General features: G+C 40.2%; 1 protein-coding gene across 1 annotated transcript in view; it reads left to right on the forward strand.

Moving 5' to 3' along the window:
* The window catches only part of Dnah5 (dynein axonemal heavy chain 5), a 287,252-nt gene extending 269,845 nt beyond the window's left edge, over window positions 1–17,407 (forward strand). Inside the window, exons 78-80 of the mRNA XM_087897036.1 lie at window positions 4,106–4,258; window positions 4,833–5,064; window positions 15,663–17,407. Of these exons, the coding sequence (XP_087753162.1) occupies window positions 4,106–4,258; window positions 4,833–5,064; window positions 15,663–15,814 (537 nt within the window). The 3' untranslated portion in view covers window positions 15,815–17,407. The remainder of the gene's footprint in view (window positions 1–4,105; window positions 4,259–4,832; window positions 5,065–15,662) is intronic.
* Window positions 17,408–24,507: the final 7,100 nt, after the last annotated feature.

Consider the following 24,507-nt stretch of genomic DNA (forward strand, 5'->3'; position numbering starts at 1 on the left):
GAGATTTCTTCATGAGGATTGCGATATCAATTGTGGTTGAAATTGCACAGATCTTGCTTGGGCAGCTACGTTGTTGAGATTTCACGGGCGCAACTTCCCTGCCATAGGTAGAAGTCACAATCTTACAGCAGGCCTCTTGGTCTTCCGACTTCCTCAGTTTTTCTTCTCTCTTTGATGTTCCTTGAGCCTTAGAGGCAGGGATTGTGTTGTAGCTATACCAGCTGGGACTCAGCATCCCATGGTTTGTTGTTCTGTGCGTTTTGATTTGCTATGACCTTCTACAATGCTCTCCTTTGGCTGCAAAAAGAAATTTCTATTTGAGGGTACTATCTAGACTTGTCTGTGAGTATAAGGATTAATACTTATAATGCAGTTATATTGTTTTAGAAAGGGAGCAGCAGTGAGTTTTCCTCACAGGTCTATGACATCTCCAGCGTGATGAGCTGGCTAGCTTAATAGTATCAGCCATGATTTCCTACCTATTGAGCAGGTTTGAACCCAGTTAGGCAGCTGTTGGTAACACCCAAGATGAATGTGCCACTATTTCACCATTCTGGGAATGTTGTCAGTCCAGTCATGTTTTTTATTTATAGGTTTTACATCTGGGAAGGAATCCTGGATGTCCCTCTTCCCTTGGTAACTTGCACAAGAGTGAACCCTCAAGGCTGAGTCTATCAGACTCAGTTTCTGATCTACTCCTTCAAGCCCTACATCAAAAGTACATCAGATCTCCAGCAATAAAACCTTAACTTTGAATTCTTGGAGACATTCAAGTACATAGGCATAGTTTGCATTGTTTGGGTTGGGGGTCTCTGGGACTCCTATGACCATGAAAGAAGGCTTCTCATGCATGGTACTGAAGTGTTCATTCGATAGTCTGTGCCTCTGGGGATGAGCATTATCAGTTCATGCTGCATAAATTCTTTAAACTATACATTGTGGTTAGTGAATGAAAGGGGAAATGAGAGTTTGGGGGTGCTATAGATCAGCTGTAATTTGGAGATTAAATATTTGGCTCATTTTCTTCTTGGTTTCAAGAGGAAAAGGTCAACACAGTGTAGAAAGATTATAGGACATTTCCTGAAAAGGTTACCGTTAGAGAATATGCATGGTATTTGCTGACAAGAGGGTTTCTTAAAACAGAACCTAAAACTAGACAGGTTTACCTCCAAACAGCACTGCAATGGGCTGCTTGTTCTCAAGGAACTATGGAAAAGCTGTGTGTTTCCTACAGACACTTCAGTCCTAGCCGAAACAGGGAGGGCGAGGCTCCCTAATAGGAATCTATATATTTCCTGAAAGAACTATAATCTTCCTAAATGTTGTTGCCCCATATAAGACACATTGAATCATATTTTCCCATATTTTAAGATATTTTGTTATACTATCATTTACCAATGTTGATATGGTTCTCAGAAGTCAAGTGGGCCTCTTGTTCCACCAAATTACTCTGTGAAAACCTAGTGGAGATCCTGAGATCCTAAAGTTTTGCTGCCTGGAGCACATGGCCTCTGAAGTTGTCATAGAGAGGGCAGATGAATGGCCAAGGAACACTATGTGTAGACTTCTTAGTCAGGAGGTGCTTCACGGCTCTTCCACTTGCAATGCATGAATCAATGTTCGAGCCATGGACTCAGCTTGACCGTCTGGGAGCCAGGAAAGCACAGAAAGCACAGGGGCTGTTTGGTAATCTCTATTGGAACAATCTCCAGCCAAAGCGGTTTCATTGCTTTGTTAGTATGACCAGTACCCCTTCCTCCGGTATGCCCACCTTCACAACCATCATCTGTGTTTCTTCTACCTCTACCATTTTAAATGCCATCACCGCCATTGCCAGTTTGAACATTTGAGTCATTGAGTGTAAGTGTGAGCCGGTTTGACTACCAGGGGATACTCATCAGGTGACAGATACTGAAATGGGTAAAGTGGTATGTGTAGGCACAAGACTCCTAGGAAGAAAATGCTTCCAAAGTGAAGAGCAGACAGCAAAATGTCATTTGCCATGGTCCTGGTTTTGAGGGCTCTGGTGTCCAAGGAAGACACCAGGCTGTAAAGGGAACAGTCTGCCCTGCAGGAGGTTGACATCAGTGTATACAGAAGATGTGGAAGTAATGGTTAGGGAAAAGGTGCAGAATCCAGAGGCACTGTTCGTGGAACTAGATGCTATAGATGTGGTGAGGACCAGTACAGCAGGGTTGCTGAGGGTTGGGTCAAGCTGAGAATGTAGAGGAAGGCAGTGGACAGAGATGAAACTGGGAAAAGAAGGTTTGGAGAGGCTTGGATTTCTTCAGCAAAATAAAAAGGCACGTGTCTTGGGAAAGGTGTTGTTGTTGTTGATTTTTGACAGAAGTGTTTATCAGTAAGTAACAATACTTGCTAAACAAGCACGAGAACCTGAGGTCAAATCCCCTGCACTCATATTAAAATCATATATGCATGGATTCACATGCCTGTAACCTTCACATTGGGGAATGTAGGACTGGAGGGATGGCTCAATGGTTAAGAGCACTGGCTGCTCTTCCAGAAATCCTAAGTTCAATTCCCAGCAACCACATGGAGGCTCACAAACATCTGTAATGAGATCTGGTGCTCTCTTCTGGCCTGCAGGCATATATGCAGGCAGAACATTGTATGCTCATTTGGGAATGTAGACAGGCAGATTCTGAGAGACTGCAGGCCTTCAGTTCAATGAGAGAGTGTCTCAGACAGTAGGGTTAAAAGTGCAGAGTAATAAAGCAAAAAAATCCGATGTCTTATGGTTTCTAAAAGTGAGTACTTGGGTATAGACACACTCACATACAATCTCATAGGCGCAACACACTCTCACAAAGCTTGCCAATGCTGAGCCTCACACATCTTTCCCATATATTGACCCATATTTGGCAGCCAGGACGTTTTGTTTTCCTCCCACCTCATTTAATGATGTCACTGTGCATCTTGAGTCATAGCCTAAGAACTCTGCATGAGCATCCTTTTATCTCCCCCTTCACAAATTCATTGCAAAGGCCTGAACATTTCTCTTTTCAATCTTCCATTCTTCTTGCCAACATATAGAGAACTTTTAAGCCACTGGCTGTTTCTCTCAGCCCTGCCAGCCTCTGAGACACTCTGGAACAGACCAGAAGTCTTTGCAGGTGGCAGCCTCTCATTTAAAAGTCCCTTTACTCTGAAGCCAAATGTGATTTTAGAACATTTTTTAACCTAATACACCTAAAAAGGTACGATAGAATGAGCCACCTGATTCTAAAATTATGATCATTTTATACAGTTTTCTTCGATTAATGCTTCTATCAGTCTGCGGGATTGCAGAAGCTCTTGAAATATACGCAAATTAATTGTAATGATATTTGAAATTCAAGTGGGATGCCTACCCAAGTTGATTACGACATTTATTCCTACTGAAAATGTTGCAATTACAGGGAAACGTTACAACCTATGATTTGCAGATTCTTCCCCATGGTGCTGCTCCTGTTGCATTAATGACATGCATGCCCGTTGTCATAAAGGAAATGGAGTGAATTCGGGGAGAAAGTTAGAAGCAGTGCATATAAATAAATTGCAGATGGTAAAAGGAACTAGGTTTCTCTTTTTGCTCCTTAATGGAGCACACACTCAGAAGCACAACTGTTGTTTATCTCATTAAAATAAGCAAAGAGTGTCTTCTATGATGTATTGTGCACAGAATGCATTTTAAAGTGTTGACTTATCCTGATGATGCCATGAGTTTATTTATATAAATAGAAGTCTTGTCTTTATACAGTATATATTGAAATTGTAGCCTGGTCATGGTCGATACCTATGCCTGTTAAATTTCATTCCTTAGATGGTTTTTATTTCTTCACAGCAGATAAATTAGTGATGAATATACTCACAGATAGAAGATGATTGCAGTGCTTTTTTTTTTTTTTGCCAGTTTACACCTTTCACTTTTTTGCACATCATTAATGTGAAGGAGAAAGAATAATCTGAGAAGTTTACAGGTCAGAGCTCAAGAAAATTCAAGACTGGGGGGACACTTGCTTGCTGCTTTTCTCAGTGGGCACAGCCAGTTTACACAGCTGAATTAAACCTATATTGAAGGATTGTTTCAATGTGTGTGTTTCAGGCATCGTGGGTTTCCAGCACCCTGGGCTTCTGGTTTACGGAGCTTCTGGAAAGAAACTGCCAGTTCACCTCCTGGGTTTTCAATGGCCGACCCCATTGCTTTTGGATGACAGGGTTTTTTAACCCCCAGGGATTTTTAACTGCGATGCGACAGGTAATAACTCTGACTTGGGCTCATTGTGTTACTGTAATTTCCCTCTACAACCTCTCTTCTTTCCTTAAAGCTTTAAAAAAAATAAGGGAGGGGGAAGGAACTGGAACTTCCCACAGGGCAGGAAACCCTGACCGCCCTGGGGGACGAAGAGGGAGGAGGAGGGGGAGTAGGGGGAGTGGGAGGGTGTTGGGAGGGGGGGTGGAAATGGAAACTTTTATAATTTAATAAAATTTACTAAAAAAAAAAATAAAATAAAATAAAATAAGACAGAGAATAAGTACTTCAGTTTGGTAGTAGCAGTCACCTTGCTATCACTATAAATATGGCTGCTTATCTTATTCCCAAGTATTTATTTTATTTCTATGTTGATTTAATTTTATAGTTCCCCTTTTAAGGTACAAATGGTTAAATTAGGAAATGGACATTTTTTAAATGAGAGACTCTCTTAAATTATATAAATACTACCCCAGTTCCTTTGAATGAAGACAATTTGGAATAACTTGATTATAATTTAGCTTTCCCTACGAAGACAAACTTCTAATTGTTCCTTACGTCTTTTTGTTGAATTGAATAGGAAGTAACTCGGGCCAACAAAGGCTGGGCTCTGGACAATATGGTTCTTTGCAATGAAGTCACCAAATTGGCAAAGGATGACATTTCTGCCCCTCCCCCAGAAGGAGTCTATGTCTATGGCTTATATCTTGAGGGTGCTGGCTGGGACAAAAGAAACATGAAGCTCATTGAATCCAAACCCAAAGTGCTTTTTGAGTTGATGCCTGTCATACGGATTTATGCAGAAAACAACAGTAAGTTGTCTTGTATCTTATGAGAGGGTTGGTATTATATCATTGACTGGCATTATAAATACACAGTCTTATGACTTTGCTGTCAAGCAATAGGTATTTTACTCTTTTATCAACCAGCTCCATATTCATGACTATGCTAAATGACTATCTACTGATCTCCAGATCTTTTCTTATATGCTATCATAGAGATAATAGTCATGGCCTTCCTGGTAAAGCAGATAAAATATCCATGAGTACTAACAGAGCCTTCATAGATAGTTTCACAGATGAGATAAATAAGGAATACATGGAGAGAAGTAGGAGATAACTATTGGACTGAGAGACCAGGAACTGAGCACCAGGAGTTCTTGGCCCTGGCCTGGTATTGAAGAATGGACAGGAGGAGGGAGATGAGGTTATTTTATACACAGGGCTTACCAAGGGGAGTGGTTCTACTAGTTTATGGATTTGAGTCAGATTGTAAAATATAGACTGTATCTGGGGATATTTGCCCTAAGTATAAAGATAAAATGCTGGGTTCCTATTTTACCCAATGGATAGAATACTGTTTCGATGAGACACACATTTTTTTCTACATTATCAAAGTTCTATTTCAGAAATCTAAAATTATATCAAGTCTTTCTCACTGTGGCCTCACATTTTCTAGAGGCTTCTGTTGCATCCATCCAACTATCTTTCAGCTAACTTCCCTACAGTTCTCTCCAGGGAATAGTTCATTTGGAAGCATGAGCTATAACCTCTAGAGATAGCCATGATTGAGGGTCCCCAGAAAGAAGGGATTCAGTGATATAATCACAAATTATTTTTTTCTTTGAATAAGTAAAGGAAGAGATAAAATATTTTAGAGGTTGATGGTATTTGGACACCATAGGTAAGTAACACACTTGAAAACTTAGCTAATGGAAAAGAGATTGTAAACTCCACATTTGCTGTCATTTTTGGTGCTGGGGACTGAATTCAGGGTTTCCTACATGCAAGGCAACTGCTAATTTTGAACTTGGAATCTTCCTGTTTCAGCCACCCAAGTATCTGAGATTATAGGCCTGTGACACTAGGCCTGGGTTACGTATTTATTCATTTTAAAGATTTATTTGTGTGTATGAGTGTCTTGTCTTGGTGTATGTATGCACACTGCATGAATACCTGCTCTGCACAAAGGCAAGAGGGGGGTCTAGGTGCCCTACAAACAATTGGATTATAAATGGTTGTAAACTGTCGTGTGAGTTCTAGGAAGCAAACCATTGCCTCTAATGATGTAGGAGGTTCTTCTGTCTATGTGTTGCTTTCATTGGTTGAATAAAGAAACTGCCTTGGACTTTTGATAGGGTAGCCCTTAGGTGGGTGGAGTAGACAGAACAGAATGCTGGAAAGAATGCAGTGTAGTAGACACCATGAATCTCCTGTCTGCGACAGATGTAGGTTAGAATCTTGTTGGTTAGCCACAGTCCCATGGTGATACACAGATTTAATGGAAATGGGTTAATTAAGATGTGAGAGTTAGCCAATAAGAGGCTAGAGCTTATGGGCCAAGCAGTAACTTAATTAATACAATTTTTGCGTGGTTATTTCAGGTGTAAGCTAGTTGGGCGGGATGGAACAAAGGGGCCCTGCTTTCTTACTACAGGTTGGTGCCCAAAGTGGTAAACTAACTCCACGTAAAATCTGAGAGAGCTTCAAAAACAATGCAGAGTTTAACACAGCTTCTTGCTGTTTACTGGCGGCTTGCCATAGCTGCTTTAAAAGAGATTTTCTTGATTCAGCTGTAGCTAAAAAAACAAACAAAAAACAAAAACAAAAAAACCCAGAAAAAAGAAAACAAAAAAACAAAAAAAACCCCAAAACCCATGCAGTTTTAAACCTCCGACTTTCTGAGCTATGCTCCTAGCACGACCTCTTTCTCTTGAGGAGACAGAGCATTCAGATGGGGTTTGTGAGTAAAGTGCAATGGTGTGCTTGGAAGGGGGTTATTGCACACCGCGACTCAGAGGCACAAGTGACTCAGAGGCACAAGCAGCTCCACCATGCTAGCAGTGCAATGCACAAGGCTCAGAGGCACAAGCAAGTGCTCTAACTTGCTTAGCTTTCTCTGAAGCCCTTAACTATTTTTAAGAAAACAAACATTTGCTACCTGTTTAACATATATTAGCTATAACCTTAAATACTAGAAGACAAAGATAATTATGAACCAGATCTTGACCATAAGAACACACAGTCTTGTCAAGAAGACCAATACAAACTAATACTAAAATATAATTAGAAAAATATTATGTTAGAGATGTGTTCAGAATGCTTAGGTAACTTAAAGGGGAAAAAAACCTCTGTCTAAGAGTTTGGGTTAGTTACACTGATTCTGAGATGGGGCAAGAATGAGTATGGCTGGGAGCCAGAGAAGGACTTTTCTTAGTAGAGGAAGACAGCAGGAGTTCATCTAGTTGTTCAGTGACTGTCTACCTGGTCCTTTACATCTGACCAAGGTCACTCTGCTGCTGAAGCTGCATCAGCAAAGACCAGACAGGATTCTCCTTCTAATGGAACTCAGTTTCAAAACTTGAGGGAGATACAAGAAGCAAATATTGTCAGGTCTTGTTACTGGCAGATTTGGTGTTTATACTTGAGTTTATTCATAATACTGATGTCAATACTTGCAGCAATCCCTAGGTGTGCATGGAGAAGCACAACATTTGAGCTGCTTAATAATCACCTTGGCTTCTAGGTGAGGCTGAGCATGCAGCTGATTAGCCTTCTGGTTTGACTTATTATGCTATAAACAAATGCTATTTCCATACTGTATTTTCTATTATTCTTCTGTGTATAATATATTAAAAAAATATATATGTATCCAAAATTACATATAAATATTTTTATCTTATATATTTTACAAGTATATATTATTATGCATCATCACATAATGTATATTATAAATAATTTGTTTTTCTGTTTGATATGGCTGCCCTCAAGTATAGTACTGATGGACAGCTTATCTTTCCAGGGATAGCAAGTCTCTGCAGTATAGATTATGGAGAAAATGTATATATTAGACAGACTTCCTTTAGGTGCAGCTGGTGGTGCTGTGATCTTGAATGCTAACGAGTCAGCAGGATACATTATAATAAAGGAGATATTAAACAGAAAAACACATAAGCAAGATTATGTATTGATTGGTTGATGACAAATGCTATATGCTACGAGGTTTGCAGGAAACTAATCTGGCATTTCCTATAGAAGTAACAGCTCAGTGTTTGATAACCTGCATTAATGATGGCTTTGAATGAGGTGACTACTGAGAATTGACCATAAGTGAATGCACAAACAGTTCTTGTTTATCTAAGGAGAGCACACACATGTCTTGTTAAATGTGAGATAATTTAAGAGTCCAGCGAGGTGAGGACACTGCTCTGAGCTTCAGAGACAAAACAGGCCCTGCTGACCTCTTGCAGCCCAAGGAAGCATACAGAGGTATGAGATAGCACTGGCTGTGTCCTGAATGAGGAAGAGAAAGATGGTGGGTGTATACAGCTATGGATGGTGATGAAGGGGTGGGAACAAATCTGTAAGTATGCATGAGATCCCACAGTGCAGTAAGGGCACAATGAACAGGACTTCTGTGCTACGGAGGTGATTGACATGGGACCAGGGTGGCAAGCGAGAGGGTGCCCAGGTGTGAAGGTTGTGGTTGATTTCCAGATTTGAAATATCTTTGTATGTGAGTGTCATGACTGTTTTCTTTATGAAGATCAGTTTTTAAGAGATTCTTCAGGATGGAGATGAAGGGACTATGAGAGGGAGGAAGGAAGGGAGTCCAGGAAGAGGTACCAGTGCACTTAGCAAAGTCGTAGAAGAATACAAGCAGAATTGTTAAGAATGAAGTGGAAACCTATAGAGTTAAGACAGAGGGAACCATATCCTGAGAATGACAGGTGAATGAAGGGAGGGAATTGAGGACAACTTCATGTTTTAGGGCATCAATTGCATATGCATCATGAATGTATTAATTACTTTATGTTGCTCTACTAATGTACTCTACAAAAAAGTAACTTAAGGAAGGAAGAGTTTATTTTTAGTTCATAGTTATGGAGGAAAAACATGATCACAGTGGGGAGTCATGGAAGCAGGAGCATGATGCCAGCTTGGTATATAGGAAGCAGACCACATGGTAACTGGGGGTGGGGGCAGAGCCAGTCCTTACAAGCCTGAGGCCAAGCCCCAGTGACATACTTCCTCCAGCAAGATTCCATCTCTTCAAGGTTCCATAACCTTCTTAACCAGCATCATCAACTGGGGAGCAACTGTTCAAATATGTGACCCAGTGGGGACATTTCTCAAATCAGCACAATGAACCTGGGTGACAGCATCTCTCAAACAGAGGGTGCAACCTCCAGAAGTGTGGGGGAATGAGGTCACAGAGTGGACAGCCGTGGTCCATCTTAGAGAATGTTCCGAGAGCATGTGGCACCCAACAGTGCTACGGGTGTTGCTCTAGGTAAAGTTCTTCCAGGATTGAGGGAGATCACAGCTGTGCCACATCCCCGTCGTGTTTCAGTTTGTCACCATTCTGGTGTAGTGCAACCGGTCAAAACTGTATCTCTGATTGCAGAAAGGTACGATAGATATAGGAAATATGATCCCACACATTCTTGCTGGTCCTTGAATCAAAATCAAGGACAGCAGGATCATAGCATGATTTCTTGTAGCATCCAGGAGGGAAAGAAAGAGCTATCGCAGGGGACCATCAGCACCTTTACGTTTTCAGGGACAGGAAAGTTCAGCTCTCCACCGTTCACTCTTGAACTCTGGTTTAACACCTGGTCAGCTAGAGAGTTTAGAATGATCACGGAGAGCTCAGTGAAAAATATATTTCTATATGACTAGAAACGCTAGATGATGGTGAGGAGGAGGAAATGGAGTCAGTCCACAAGATGAAATCTTTATAGATATTTTTAAAAGCACAATATGGAGAGGCGTTGTGGATACATTTGATACAGTTGTTCGTTAATGTTTAAGCACTGACCGTAACAGTAGTGACAACATTAAAGAAAAACAAACACTTTCAGTTTTCTTTTTAGTTGTGTTGTGTACCAAACACCCCTAGACCTTGTTGGAAATATCTTCTTTCCCTGCAATGACTCTAACAATCCATTATTCTTACCTGCCCTTCATCCATTCTTTAGCAAGAGTGTGCTCAGTCTCAGGGAATGTAAGCTTCTGTCAACAGTAGATGGGATGTCTGCCTTGGTTTGTCTGTCTTCAGAAATGAACTCCTCTTGTTCTAGAAGTTTTTTCTAAAGTTTAAATGTGGCTTTAAAAAGCTAGGCTCAGTCTGTTGTTGAAACATTTGCATTATCTACAGTGTTTAGGTGTACAACAGAGGAAGGAGTTTGTTCAAGCAGAAGATGAAGGTGAACAATAGTTAGAAGAGAGAACTTGAATTTATTGAGGTCATTTTAGAGGTGGGTGGATTCTTTACCAGGTCTAGAAAACTATGAAGACTTTACCTTGGAGAGTTCCTGTCTAAGAAGTCGTGAATTTCTCTGGGTGAGAACTAGTGCTTAATGGATAAAGGAAGAGGAACCCACCAAGAGAGAAACTGAACCGCAGGTGAGGGAGGTGAAGGCTCTCAGTACCCTGCTTGGCACATGTATTGCTTAGGATTTTGTGGCTGAACCTAGAGGAGTAAATACGCCTGAAAGGGCTGAGATGAGATCCAGCTGAGGCTTTATGATTGCTGGCTTTTGGGGTTGTCAGTCTTTGACAGGAGTTTTTTTTAAATAGAAATATAAATAAAATATTATTTTTCCCAAAATATACTTTTGAAATCTTGCTTCATCATATCATCCTCTCTAGTCAAGGTGTTGTGAAGACGTGTTCCTCATAAAAGAGAGAGCTGTCCTCCCTATAGGGAGTCAGGTGCTATTTTTCTTTCCTTGTGACTAAACTGTGAAAGTCCACAACAATTAGACATTGAGCATCTCAGCATGAACATAACGCAGTAATAATTTCATAATACAGGCAATCCTTTGTTATTTAATAACAAATTTCCCAAGGCAGCTGTGCCTGTCCTGCTGGGCATTAGTCAGTTCTGAGACTCATTAGCAGCAGGTAAGGGGTGGAGGGTAAAACAAGCAGAGAGAAAAAGGATCAGTTTCAAGGCACTGAAGAATAAAATACAAGTCAATTCTTTATTCTTTCTTTGCTTTAGCCAACGTGGGTGGAAGCTTGGTTTGCTTTCTGGTTGAAGAGACTTGTATTTGCTAATGGAAAATTTAACACTCCTATTGCTGCTTTCATGGTGAACATTTCATTTCATTCTGATAACTAAATAATGTTCTAATTGAGATATAGAAACCTGTCATCCTTAATGACCAAAGGACACTCCAAGTGTAGCACTTTCAAATTGGAATTCTCAGTTAATCGTGTTTACATTAATACGGAAGGTAATTTATCACTTTACAACAAAGTGGCTACAGAAGTGCAGAAACAAGACTGATTTATTTATTCCCCAAAGGAAGATATCTGGACATTTGTTTTAATGTTAAAATATGTGAATAGCTTATTCTTAAAATTAATTGTTCAAGATTCTCACGAGGACATCACAGAAAAAAAACTAACATTTTATGGGATGCTTCAAACTGGAGAATCTATGTACACAGACTAGATTCTCAAAGGAAACTGTGATGGGGCAGATATAGGAAAAAATGTGCTGCTGTGTAGAATTATTTACGTGGGCAGAAGGTTGCATCTAAACCAACCTCAAGGCTGTAGCTAAAAGGAGCTGGAGGGAGTACAGGGGTTAGTACACTTCGGGATTATGACAAGACTCTGCTGAGTGTTTAGTGGGATTTGATGGCGGTTTCAGGATTGCTAAAGTTCAGGAGGCGATTTCCTGCCAGATCAGTGTGTTTCTCCACTGTTATCCAAGACTGTGAAGACATGGGTGTGAGGTGCAGAAAGTCACACAAGGCGATTGAGAGGCCACCTCCAGACTCCTGGGCCCCACAGGAGTTAATTCACTAGTTTATAAACACAGAACTCTGTCAAGAAAATGGGAAGTGTCAGTCTGGGGAAATTTTCTTAGTGAAAGGTAAAATTGTTGTAAGTATGTCTGTGTGTACATGCATGCATGAGTGTGCATGAATGTGCACGCATGTGTGTGTACACACATATATGTACACACACATATATTTGCACATGTGTGCATGAATATTCACACATGTTTGGGAACATACCTGTGTGAACATGATAATGTGTGTGCATGCATGTGTGTGCATACATGTGTATTGAGGGGAGACTAGAAAAAGCAAATGACACATTGTAGGCATATATGACATCTAGAGTATGTACTATAATGGATATTCACACAATTATTTAAGCTTTACAACAAATCTATAAAATGTTATTTCCTCTCTTTCAAGATGAGGAAATTGAAGTTTCAAGTTGTTAGTTTTGCCAGTGACTGTGACTACCAAGCAGCAATGCTATAGCATGATGTGTGCAAACCCTAATAGTATGGCTTTCGAATATGCCGCAAGCTGAACTAGGGATTTTCTCCACATCATCTTGGTCATCATGATCATCATGATGATGATGATAATCATCATATCATCATCATCATCACCATCATCATCATCACATCTTCCTGCAAAGACCAGGAGTCAGCCATGCATGGCACATGCCAAGTTTTGCAAAGATTAGGAGCCTAGTGGGCTGTGGGCCCTGCTGACCAGGTTTGATGCTCAGCTTGCCACTAAGGCTTTAGGATCTTGGACAAATATATCAGTTCCTCATGTTTCAGCTTTCTAAATGTGAGAAAGGCCCCGACTTAATGACAGTTGCACAACAGAGTTGTCGAGATGATCCAAGTGACAATGTTGAGCACTTAGGAGAAGGCACGAAATCCAACAATTGTATTAGTTTTACTATCATTACCATTTTAAATCACAGGACTTTATGTGACTTTTAAAAAATGGAAAGAAGTGGCACTGGTGGAGTAAATGCCCAGTAAACTGGATGTTAGCAACAGCGAGGTCAAGTAAAGGAACGGCTTAAAGACTGCGAACTTGGTTACGTTGGATATTTGTAGTAATAAATATAGTGTGTTTGTATGAGTGAATGAATAGATAGGGGAGGTAAGTGGCTAGAAAACAGGCTTTCTCCAAGGCGTTTTATTAAAGTATCTAGGATCCTGAAGTGTGGAGTCTGCCAGCTTTCGTGCCCCCATCTGTTTTCTGGAACCCTAAGGCTTGGAGCATATGTAGCTAAGCTGCTTTCCTTGAACATTTGTCTTCGGAGTTAGTTGTCTAAGCAGGGATTGGGCACACACAATCTGTTTCTGTGGTAGCATTTTCACTATGAAATTATATTTTGGGTGATTTCTAATCCTGTTGCAGGCGTTTGCTGCATGCTGTGACTTGGCGTATACCTTCAGTTAAGAAGCATTTAAAAATAAATAAAATTGGATAAACATTTCAAAGAATTGTTTTTCTTTGCTTACTAAAAATGACTTTATTATTTCATAATTCCTTTTTTGGAATCAAAATGCAAGTAATCAAATACTGTACAAGGTATAATTTTTATAATTATCATTAAACTCAGAGGTAAAACTCTAATGCCTTTTTTCAAGGTATATACAATGCCTGTTAATCAAATTTACAATAAGAGCAATTACTTGTTTATTTTGTGGATGCTTATAGGTTCTAGAATTAAAGCATTTAAACATATCTGATAGTATTGTTAATATTCCGTGATTCATTGTCAGACATTTACTTTTTCAGAACTTTACACACACACACACACACACACACACACACACACACACACTGACTTGGCATTCTAAATATATGCCCAATTAGCACAATTAGGATTATCCTAACATTAACTAGAGAATTGTGCATTAGTTACTATATTACTTTTGATTATTTCTAATGATGACTTTCATGAAATTAAGTCCATGAAGGGCTTGTAAACACTATAACACATATGACTTGGTTTTTCCAGCACAAGGTTGTCAACCTTGATATCACATATGCTTTTGATCTGGATAACTCCATCGAAGGGTGTTATTCTCAGAGTTATAAGATATTTGTAGCATCCCAGCATCTACTCAATAGATACTCTAAGCAAGTCCATAGTTGTGATAACCATAAATGTACTGTTGTTTACTAAGGGTAGGATCACCTCTGGTTCTGAGTCACTACTTCAGAATATTTATATTATATTGAGACACACATAACACATAATAAAATACTGATAACCCTTCAAGGTATTTTACACATAATAAAATACTAATAACCCTTCAAGGTAATTTATAATGAATAGTTAAAACAGATAGCTAGATGAAGTTTCTATTGAGTTAATTAAGGAGATGTTAACTTTTACTAGTACTGTGCCTTTGTAGTTTGTTAGGGAGTGAGAGCCATTTCAGTGCCCAGCTTCATTAAACTAACGCACGAAGGCCAAGTTCCACTTTCATGACACGTGGTTCCATCTCATTAGTCACAGGAGGGTCGTGCATAATGCTCCATGTGCTTTCCAGAGCTGTGCAGGGTTTAGTGTGGGTGAAAACTTTTGTTTGTGAAGGTTTTACAGTCTCAAAGAGCACATAGAAGAACACACCTCTCCCAGAAATGAAACTTAGACAGACATGAAGATAAACCTCTGCTGTGGGCAGAGTGGATTTCATAAGAAGCTAATGGAGCTTGAATTCCAAGGTCTAATTAGTATTTGTAAACATTCACACTTTTCCTTAAAGAGGGCTGATATAACTTGTGTAAATTTAAATGCTTCTCACAGTTGGCTCTGTCTGTGATCATTGGTTTATTGGTATGTCCTGGGCTGGAGGACAAGAGCCTGTAGATGATTTGTGGAGGATTTTTAAAGGATGGACACATGTACAAGGACTTCATAGATGCTAGTTGTTTTGGAAGCTGCATTTAATCCTGTACTCCGAAAAGGGAGGACTGAATCTCACAGACTGTGCTGTTGGTTCTGTTTCCCAGTTCTCTCCAGGGAGAACTGAAACTCATGGCCATGGCTGTTTCTCGGTTTCCCAGCTATTTTTAGTCCTTTGCTTATATGGGAAATTCACAATGCTTTGTTTGGCTGGGGTATTCTGTCTCCTGTAATTTAAATGTGATGAAAATGACAGCACAGAAGGTTGAAGATGAGAATGTAAATAACTGATGGTGATAAAGAAAATGCTGTACAATGCGACTAAAAATGGATAGATCCTGGTTGCCAAACACAAGGCATGGTGGTGAAGGAAGGGGAAGTAGGCACCCAAGACTTGAGTAGTTGAGGTCAAGAGGAAGGGTGGAAAGAAATGCCAAATTCATGCAGAGAGACAGAGGAAGAATTTAAGTGGAAGTTGTTAAGGTCATTGGTGAGAGACTAATCACGCCAATGTGAGGCTGAATGTCTTACTTTAGCTGGTGTGATAGTGTTCACCATATGCAGGGATCCTATGATCTCAGGGGGTAGTTCTTCATTCTATTAATTTTGACTGTCGTTGAAATGACTTCCAGAATATACAAACTTGTCACTGTACTCTGAAATGCTTCACTTCAAAATTAATCAATTTTTTTTCTATGAATTGTGTTTTGTAGCTGCAAGAGATCTCCGGTTGTACTGCTGCCCCATCTACAAGAAGCCAGTTCGAACAGACTTGAACTACATTGCTGCTGTGGACCTTAAGACAGTCCAGGCCCCTGAACACTGGGTTCTCCGTGGGGTTGCCCTTCTCTGTGATGTCAAGTAATAGAAATGCACAGTCCAAGTGATTTTAATCTTTATTTCTCCATCAGTGCTGGATGTGCATAAATCAGACACTGTGTGTGTGTAATTAATTAGGTGGCACCCACTCAGTTCTTAGGATGCTTAGTTGTATTTTACTTGTGTTGTTATTGATAACTGACCCTTGTTATTGATAATTGACCTTTTTGACCTATTTGAAAAAAATACTTATTGATTTAAAAGCATAATTAACAGCCTCTTAATGAGTTGTGGGCATCAAATCTCTAACCATGTATTTTTTTTCTTATTTCCATCTGAAGCCTATGTTAAGCAATTATCATTTCCTCTCAGGGATTGCTTCTTTGATAATGTAGTAGCAGCCAGGTTCTCTAAGGTAACATGGGAAGCCTGTGCCAATTCTGTTTCTATTGCCTTTTGCCTTTTGGTCAGGTCAGGAGACTTATTTTCTAGACTTTAAGCAACTAATTAAAAGATCTTTTACAAAATAATAGGAAATGGAAGACAGATTAAGATTGTAAATAGACAACACAGGTGAACCTGGAGTGCAAGCACACAGAGCAACGTTTAGTCTCACGTATAATTACTAACAAGATACTGATGGATGTCTATCAAAAAAAAAGTGCAACATCTGCACTGGTGATAAGTTCATGGATTGTGAGAACAATGTAAATTGATGCAAAATTTCTGTAAAATAATTTTAACAGAAAAAGAAGCCTAAAAACATTCAAACTCTTTGATTCTTATTGTTCTGTACCAAGGGGGTAAACCCACTGAAGATAAAGTTTAGATATAAAGTTGTATTTAGTGGACAAAATAAATGGACCTGCTCCAAATGTTCAACATAAAACTGTGATAACAGGAGCCAGGAGATATTAGATAACTATGAAATGTAGTATTGGAGAGTTCATTAGAAAAAAATGGCATGCATAATGATAAACGAAAGATACAATTTACAAAATATTGATCTCTCTATGATTACAGCTATGAAATGGATTTGAATGTGGATGAAAATTAGATAACAATATGGAAAGCTCAAACCGGATGTTATGGCATAATACATACAGCAGTATTTTAAAAATGTAATGCTTAGGAGGGAGGATCAAAGCCTGTAGAAGAATGTGTATGGGGAATCCAAAATGACTTTTGTTAATTAGAAAAAAATATTCTTCAAGGAACTCTTCATTTATTTTTGTTTTAAGTTCAGGCTATAAATGACCTTCCACATCACCTATTATGTATTGATTAGGAAACTTGATCAGCATTATAATTGTAATTTTACCTATAGATCTGATTAACTGCAGCTTCTTCTGAAGCAATGGCTTTCCTGTGTGTGTAGTGAGTGCAGAGGCTCTCTGTTCCTCACCAGGTGCAGATCTGGGATCAGCATCATTGTTTGATGCTCATTGTGCTGTGTATGTGTGTGTGACTCCTGATCATGGGTGACACTACTCCTGTTTGAACAGCTTCTTTTGTATAGATTAATACATCAGTTGATGCTTGAGATTTGTGACTTACTGATTACATTATTTTTTAAAAAAAGATAATAAAAACTAGAATGTGATGCAAATTAATAAAAGATTCTTAGTAAATGGCAAAATTGGGATTGTTTATTGTTTTCTGAAAGGGGATAACTGCTATCAGGTACCCAGAAAAATGCTTTCAAAACTGTACTCTATCAAATTTGGAAACTGATAATTCATGCTGAACGGCAGTGGCGCGCACATTTAATCCCAGCACTCGGGAGGCAGAGGCCAGTGGATCTCTGTGAGTTCAAGGACAGCCTGGTCTACAAGAGTTAGTTCCAGGACAGGACAGGAAACTCTGTCTCAGAAAAAAAAAGAAAATCAACAACAAGAAAAAAAAAGAAAAGTGATAAGTCATGTAACTTTATTATGCAACCTGTTTTGTACAGCTGTGTAAGGTCCAGAGAGCCAAAATAGAAAGGGACACTATACAAACAATTATAAAATGCTTGAAATGAACTTGGCCATAGCCCTGAAGCCAGTGCACAAGGCCCCTTTCTGTCTGACTATTGTGGTTTTATCCCATCTCTTCCTGCTGATGGGAAAGTGTTTAGCTTTCTGAATCAGATATCTGAGCAAGAACAAAATGGTTGCATCTACTGACAGCCTAGCAGGTAATATAAAGTACTGTATGGGACCTGCATCATTGCAGAGTGATAGAGCCATCTTAGTGATCTGTCCCACTACTGAGTGCAGTGAGATTTTATTTACATTTTAATAAATAAAACTTGACTGAAGATTAGAGAGTTAAACAACCACATTTGTCAGCCATACAGACCAGGCAGTGGTGGCACACATCTTTAATCCTAGTAGCTACTATTCTTTTGCTTTGGTCCCTCTAAGGGCAAGCCACGCCCACCCCCAGCCACTTCTGACCTCCTGGTCGCCATCTTAACTCTTCCTCTTCTGTCCCTTTCTCTTGGCATGTGCACATGTGTCTCCTCTGTCTCTATGTTTTTATGTCTTTATGTCTCTTTGTCTCTGTCTCTCTGCCTCTTCTTTAAGTAATAAATGTTTAGCTTTATATTTAGCCTTACGTCTATTTACTATTATCCACCACACCCACCCACCTGCTCTCTGGGCCGCTTAGCGGGACCAGCCTGCTGTTGTCTGTGGGAAACCTGCACTGCTCTGGCGGCAGCCTCTGCCTGGCTCGCAGACCGCTCAGGGAACATGTCAACATTATATCATTAAACAATAACATTGGTGCCGCGGACTTGAGAGATTCACCTGCCCAGGGGCCAGGGTCCCAGCTTCAGGTTTTGTCTGGGACTCTGAGCTCCAATTTCCGGGATTGAATCAGGATCGAGGACTTTCTCAACACTGACCCATGTGTTCCATCTGCATGTCCATGACTCCTACAAACAACACCTGCTTCTAATCGAGAGTTTCCCCACTCCGGCCAGCTTAACTGAGTCTTTTAACCTGGGATTGACCAGTATTCCCGCTGTTTTTAGGCTCGGGGTGGGGGGGACTTCTCCGCCCCTTCGCTGGCGTCATTACAGCTTGCATCCTCTGTTAAGCCCGTGCCTGGGACAGCTGGCCTGGCCAGCTCCCAGCACTCCCGCACCTGGGGACCCGGGGTTCCCAGCTCTCACTTCTCCTCCTTTTTTCATTCCTTTATTTCTTTCCCTTTCGTTCTCACGGTCGACTCACGGTCGGCTCACGGATTGGCTGATACGGTTCAGTCGATAGCATCCCACATGTGTACCTCGGACGCCTGGACACATGTTTGGATATTCGCTTGCATCTCATCTAAACGGGGAGCTATTCCCGCTGTAGGCTCGAGATGCCACAGTTTTTGCGGATTTTTTCATGGTCTTGGCCTGGGAAAGCAAGTTGTTCCAGCCTAAATATGCCTTACTTAAAATCCTCCACACTTATCCATCTTTAAATTGTCTGTTTGCACAGGTTTTCATGATTTAAGACTCTAGCTAGCAACTGCCCATGGCAGGCGGCCCCCAGCTTTTAAAATTCCTGCCAGCTTTTCCATTCCAGCCATGACATGATGCAGGTTTTTCGGTTCCAGCCTTTTGCTCCCCTCTACTGCTTATGGTTCGGCATGGCGGCTCAGCAACAGGGCAGATAACGCCTTTAGGTCACTTTCATTAATCTTAAAATCCTTACAGCTCAAAAATTGTAACTTTTCCCCCACAACACGTGGTCACCGCCATGTTCATTGGGGTCAGGTGACTTTATTGCTAGATTGACTGAGAGCCAGGTCATGTAACCAAGCTCTCCCATTCTTATGTATACCCTGCCTTTCCTCTCCGCCCCCTCAGTGCTCACTGAAACTGTAACTCTTGTTACAGGTGTTTTGCATAGTGACGTGCCTTTGATAGGGCCCATCAAAGGCATGCACGTTGCCTAAGTCCTGTTCATTCTTTCTGTGTATAATAATTGTTCATTATATCTCATTTCAGACTACAAAATCCTAAGTCTCATATTTTAAACTGGTATGTACTTTTAACTCTCTTATATTTAATATTAAGCTGTTCTCTACCATTGTTAGTTCTGCCTCTAATCTTAATGTTACAAACAGTTTTTTTTCTTTCTTCCTGTCTTTTTACGAGTGTGAATCTTACCTGTTAAGAGTCAGTACAGTCAAGCTCAGACCCAAACTTCCAGACAGATTCTATATGACAGCTATACCTAATAAACAGCCCTTAACTGCTCAGAGATCTGGGGAATGTGATATTTAAGTATTTAATTACTAAAAAACTTTTCATAACAAAAAAGATAGGTTGGCTCCTAGCAGCAAGCACTCTGTTTCCTCCAAGAAGACAGAAAACAAACGGTCACAGAACAACATCCATCTGCAGTCACAGAGCAATGTCCATTTGCAGTTCACTTCGACAGCCAAATGCTGACTATTGGGCAAAAACTGCCTTTCACCTAAACTGAAGACCTCCAGACGTGGACAGAATCACTGGAATCAACAGCCTAGCTGACTGGGTAAGGTAGGCCTCTCTTCCTACAGATTTCTTAGCCCACAGAGTCTTCTGGAGCCTGACAGGCTCTGCACTAAACAGCAAAGGTCACCTGCAACCTTCAGCAACCATGGAGGACCCAAAAGAGTAGCTCTGTGTGCCAACCAAGTAAGTTTTCTGTCATTTTTCAATCAGTAACTCAAGTAAAATCTTATCCTTCTCAAAGATCTCTGACAGTTTGATAGCTGAGAGAGATTTTGCCAGGTTACCTCACCAAATAAAAAATACCTTTCATTGTACGAAAATAAGTCACAGCCATTATACAATGCATATGTCTAAAACTTCTGTTTTTACAAACCCAAGGAGTTCTTGTGAGTTCCAGGGTGCTAAATTAAAGAACCCACCGTAAACAGGTCAGATACATACCCCTCAATTCCCTGGTCCTAAAATTTTTTTTTTCTTAATTTAACTTTGTCCTCTGTTCTGCTAATACCCTAACCAGGTACAAGAAACACCAGACATTTCCATCCCACAGACAACTGTCGGGAGCAGAGACCAACTATGCCAGAACGTGACCAGCACCCAGCCTTCTCTCGGATCTCCCTCCCCCCTCAAAGACGATGCCCACAAATCAGCCGGAAGCAGTCTTGAGAATTTGCCACCCCAATTCCTTCAAACTGTAATGTCTAACCTTCTACTTTTTATTATAAAAAGGATCCGGGAATGTTATTCTTTTGCTTTGGTCCCTTTAAGGGCAAACCACGCCTACTCCCAGCCACTTCTGACCTCCTGGTCGCCATCTTAACTCTTCCTCTTCTGTCCCTTTCTCTGGGCATGTGCACACGTGTCTCCTCTGTCTCTATGTTTTTATGTCTTTATGTCTCTTTGTCTCTGTCTCTCTGCCTCTTCTTTAAGTAATAAATGTTTAGCTTTATGTTTAGCCTTACATCTATTTACTATTATCTGCCGCACCCGCCCGCCTGCTCTCCAGGCCACATGGCGGGACCAGCCTGCCGCTGACAGCAGGAAACCTGCACTGCTCTGGTGGCAGCCTCTGCCTGGCTCGCAGGCTGCTCAGGGAACATGCCAACATTATATCATTAAACAACAACAGTAGCCACACTAGTTAGTCTTAGGCGCCCAGCGGTAGTAGTATACACCTTTAATCCCAGCACTAGAGAGGAATATAAAATGGGAGGAGACAGCTCTCATTCATTCTGAGGATTTGTGGAGGAAGGATCACTATTTTGGTCTGAGGTAGAGGTAAGAGTCAGTGGCTGACTGCTTTGTTTTTCTGATCTTCAGGTTGAACCCCAATATCTGTCTCTGGATTTTTATAATTTGTACTCCAACTGAGTTATTTAAAATGTATTTATTTCATAGCGCCTATGTGTTAGACCCCTCTGCTTCTCTGGAGCTATGATTGCCCTAACAGGTGTAGATGCTGGAAATAAGCAATTATTTAGGCAAGTAACTTGCAGGATGTAGAGAAAGTGATGTCAAGATTGTGAATTAAGGACCATGAAGAAAGATACTGGAAGCCACATATATGAATGACAAAGGCTGGCAGAGTTCCCATTATATCATGGATAGTAAACAGAAGACACATTATCATGATCACATTTTTAATTTTTGTTTTGTATTGGTGGTTTGAACACAGTGTTTTAGGGATGCTTGGCAAGTGATCTTCACTGAGGTGTATCCTGTACACTTACCATTTGTTTCTGACTAAGTGTGTAGAATAGGACTGAAGGGTTCCTAAAAGCTGGACAGCAGCAGTGTGCTCTTCCCCGTCTGATGTGCAAATCTTCCCCATCCCCCAAAGTTCTTCCTTGGTTCTCTTTATCTCTTATGTTAACTACAGCTCTTTGTTGATACTCAGAGCAGTTAGAAACCTTTCAGGGTTAGACAATGGTAACATTTTCTTAATAAGGCACCTTTTCATTCAGAGTCAGACATAAGTTCACAGAGAAACCTCTCTGAGCTTTTTTTATCTCTGAAAAGTAAATCAACCTAGAATACAGAGATCATGTCCCCATCAGGTGACCACAAAGAGCTTTATCTTCCTGAAACATCTTCTCCACTCTGGATACTGTTAGCCTCAAGTGACCTTTTATCATTGGGCCACATGGTGGCTTGAACCAGAGTGGCTCCTGTAGACACAAATATGAATACCTGGTCCCCAGTTGGTGGACCTGCTTGGGAGGGGTAAGTGGTGAGACCCTGTTAGAGGATCTGTGTTGAGTAAATCAGGAGCATAGGGGTCGCTGGAGAGAATAGAAAGGGGGAGGGGAGGAAAGAAGAGGAGTAGAGAGAAATGTATAGTGCAATGCAAACAATAAAAAAGACAATAAAATCATAAAAAATCAAAATTGGGAGTGTGGGGGTCATGGGGACAGGGTAGAAGGGGATAGGAGGAAGGAATGAGAGTTGAGAAAAATGTATAGCTCAATAAAAGCAATAAAAATTGTTATCATTGAACATTTATTTGAAGTTTAAGAATAATGTAAAACTAGATGTGAGTACATATGACTTAAAGATTTGGTGACATGAAAATTTTTTTAGGAAAGTTATAAATATGTTATAACTTTGTGTATATATTATTTATGCTTTTGAGCGATATTCTCAAAATGAACACTTCCCAAAAATCTGCAATGCTGTCTTTTTTTAGTCTTTTTCTGAAATGCTCCTCATGAGGTACATAATTACCTTTATAATTTAAATAGCTCTTTTGCAGGCATTCTTTTCAGAAGTGAATTCAAAGTATATTGTGTAACTGCTTACCTTTGGTTACTAGTCATGACCAGCACATTAGAATAATGCCTCTAATGCCTCTTATGGTAAACATTGGTACATTTATATTCACAATACTTTCCTCCAGATTGGATAACATTTTGAGAAATCCACAAATGAGTTGACTTTGAAACCAGGAAGCGATCAAGCCACACACTCTTGAGTTATATACATTTTAGTCTATTGATTTGTGTGGAGTGTGTCTAGTAGATACTTATCATCTCTCCATAAGTCACTCAAACTAGGAGAGAAGTAGAGAATTCAAGGTCATCTTTAGAACCAGATTAGGTCTTTGACATAAGAAATCGAGTCCTCAAATGCATTTTCAGCTATCTTCAATGGCAAGACTGCTTTTGTTGTACAGAAACTTACCTTTACTGATGCGAAGGTAGGATGTGCTGTTTGTAACCTGTATCTTTGAGATCTCACTGGTTCTGATCTGGAAAGTCATGAATCTAACTAAGACAACAGGTAGGCAGTCGTAGAGACAGAATCCTAGTTTCCTTTCATTTACATAAAAAAGTGAAAGTAAGGAGATGTCAGGGAGCAGGAACTGCCTGGGGGAAGGGCGTGTCCTGTGCGAATGACAACAGCAGAGGAGAAGTAGATTCCTTCTTTTCCATAGACACTGTCAAGAGTTTGCTTGTTAAGCATATAACTGTCTCTGGCAAATCGAGAAACTGAGATTGATTTCATAATTCCTCGAATGATCCTCTGAAAAATGACTTGCAGGAGCTGTGTTTACAGGTCATGGGAGAATGATTGCCCAGCAAGTGCAAATAAAGGAGGGGAGACTCTTACCTTCTGGAACAGGGTGTTTTCAAATGATAAGAGTTTTGTGATCTAATATTGCAGCTCCCACGCCTTAAAGTATTTAATATGAAAACTTATTAGGCTGTTACTATCCTCTGCTTAGGAATATACACACATGCACTTTGGATCTGGCTAATAAGTATGTCTTCCCTGTGGTCTTTAGGGTCTTTCTGATTTAGGGCTCCATTAATTTTTCAGGATTCTAGATTAATAAGCACTCTTAATTGTTTCCAAGTCAAAGTTTATGTTGGGTGGATGCAGAACCAAGCACCTTGTCCTCTCTTTAATTAGCTTGCCAAATGGTATTTTTCATTGAGCAATACATCACTGCACCTCGCTGTGCATCTTGTGGGCAAAACCAAGGCACGTTGTGCGGCATGATGCTTGCTCTGCTCTGGTAATGTTTTACGCTTGCTGTAATACCGCTCTTTATTTATTTCTTTGCTTAGGCTAATATGCACAGAATTCATATCAAATGTTATTCCATACAGACCTACTTGGAAAGCCAATTAAGTTTCCCCTAACACTTTGTTCAGGAGTCAGTTTTAATAAGGCCACACAGAGTTTGCATCCCGAGTAGCTGAGAAAAGGAAGATTAAATGTGATGAAAGATACCAAAGAGAATACCTGGAAAATAA

This window comes from Myodes glareolus, chromosome 15, assembly GCF_982192425.1.
Source record: "Myodes glareolus chromosome 15, mMyoGla1.1, whole genome shotgun sequence".
NCBI lineage: Eukaryota > Metazoa > Chordata > Mammalia > Rodentia > Cricetidae > Myodes > Myodes glareolus.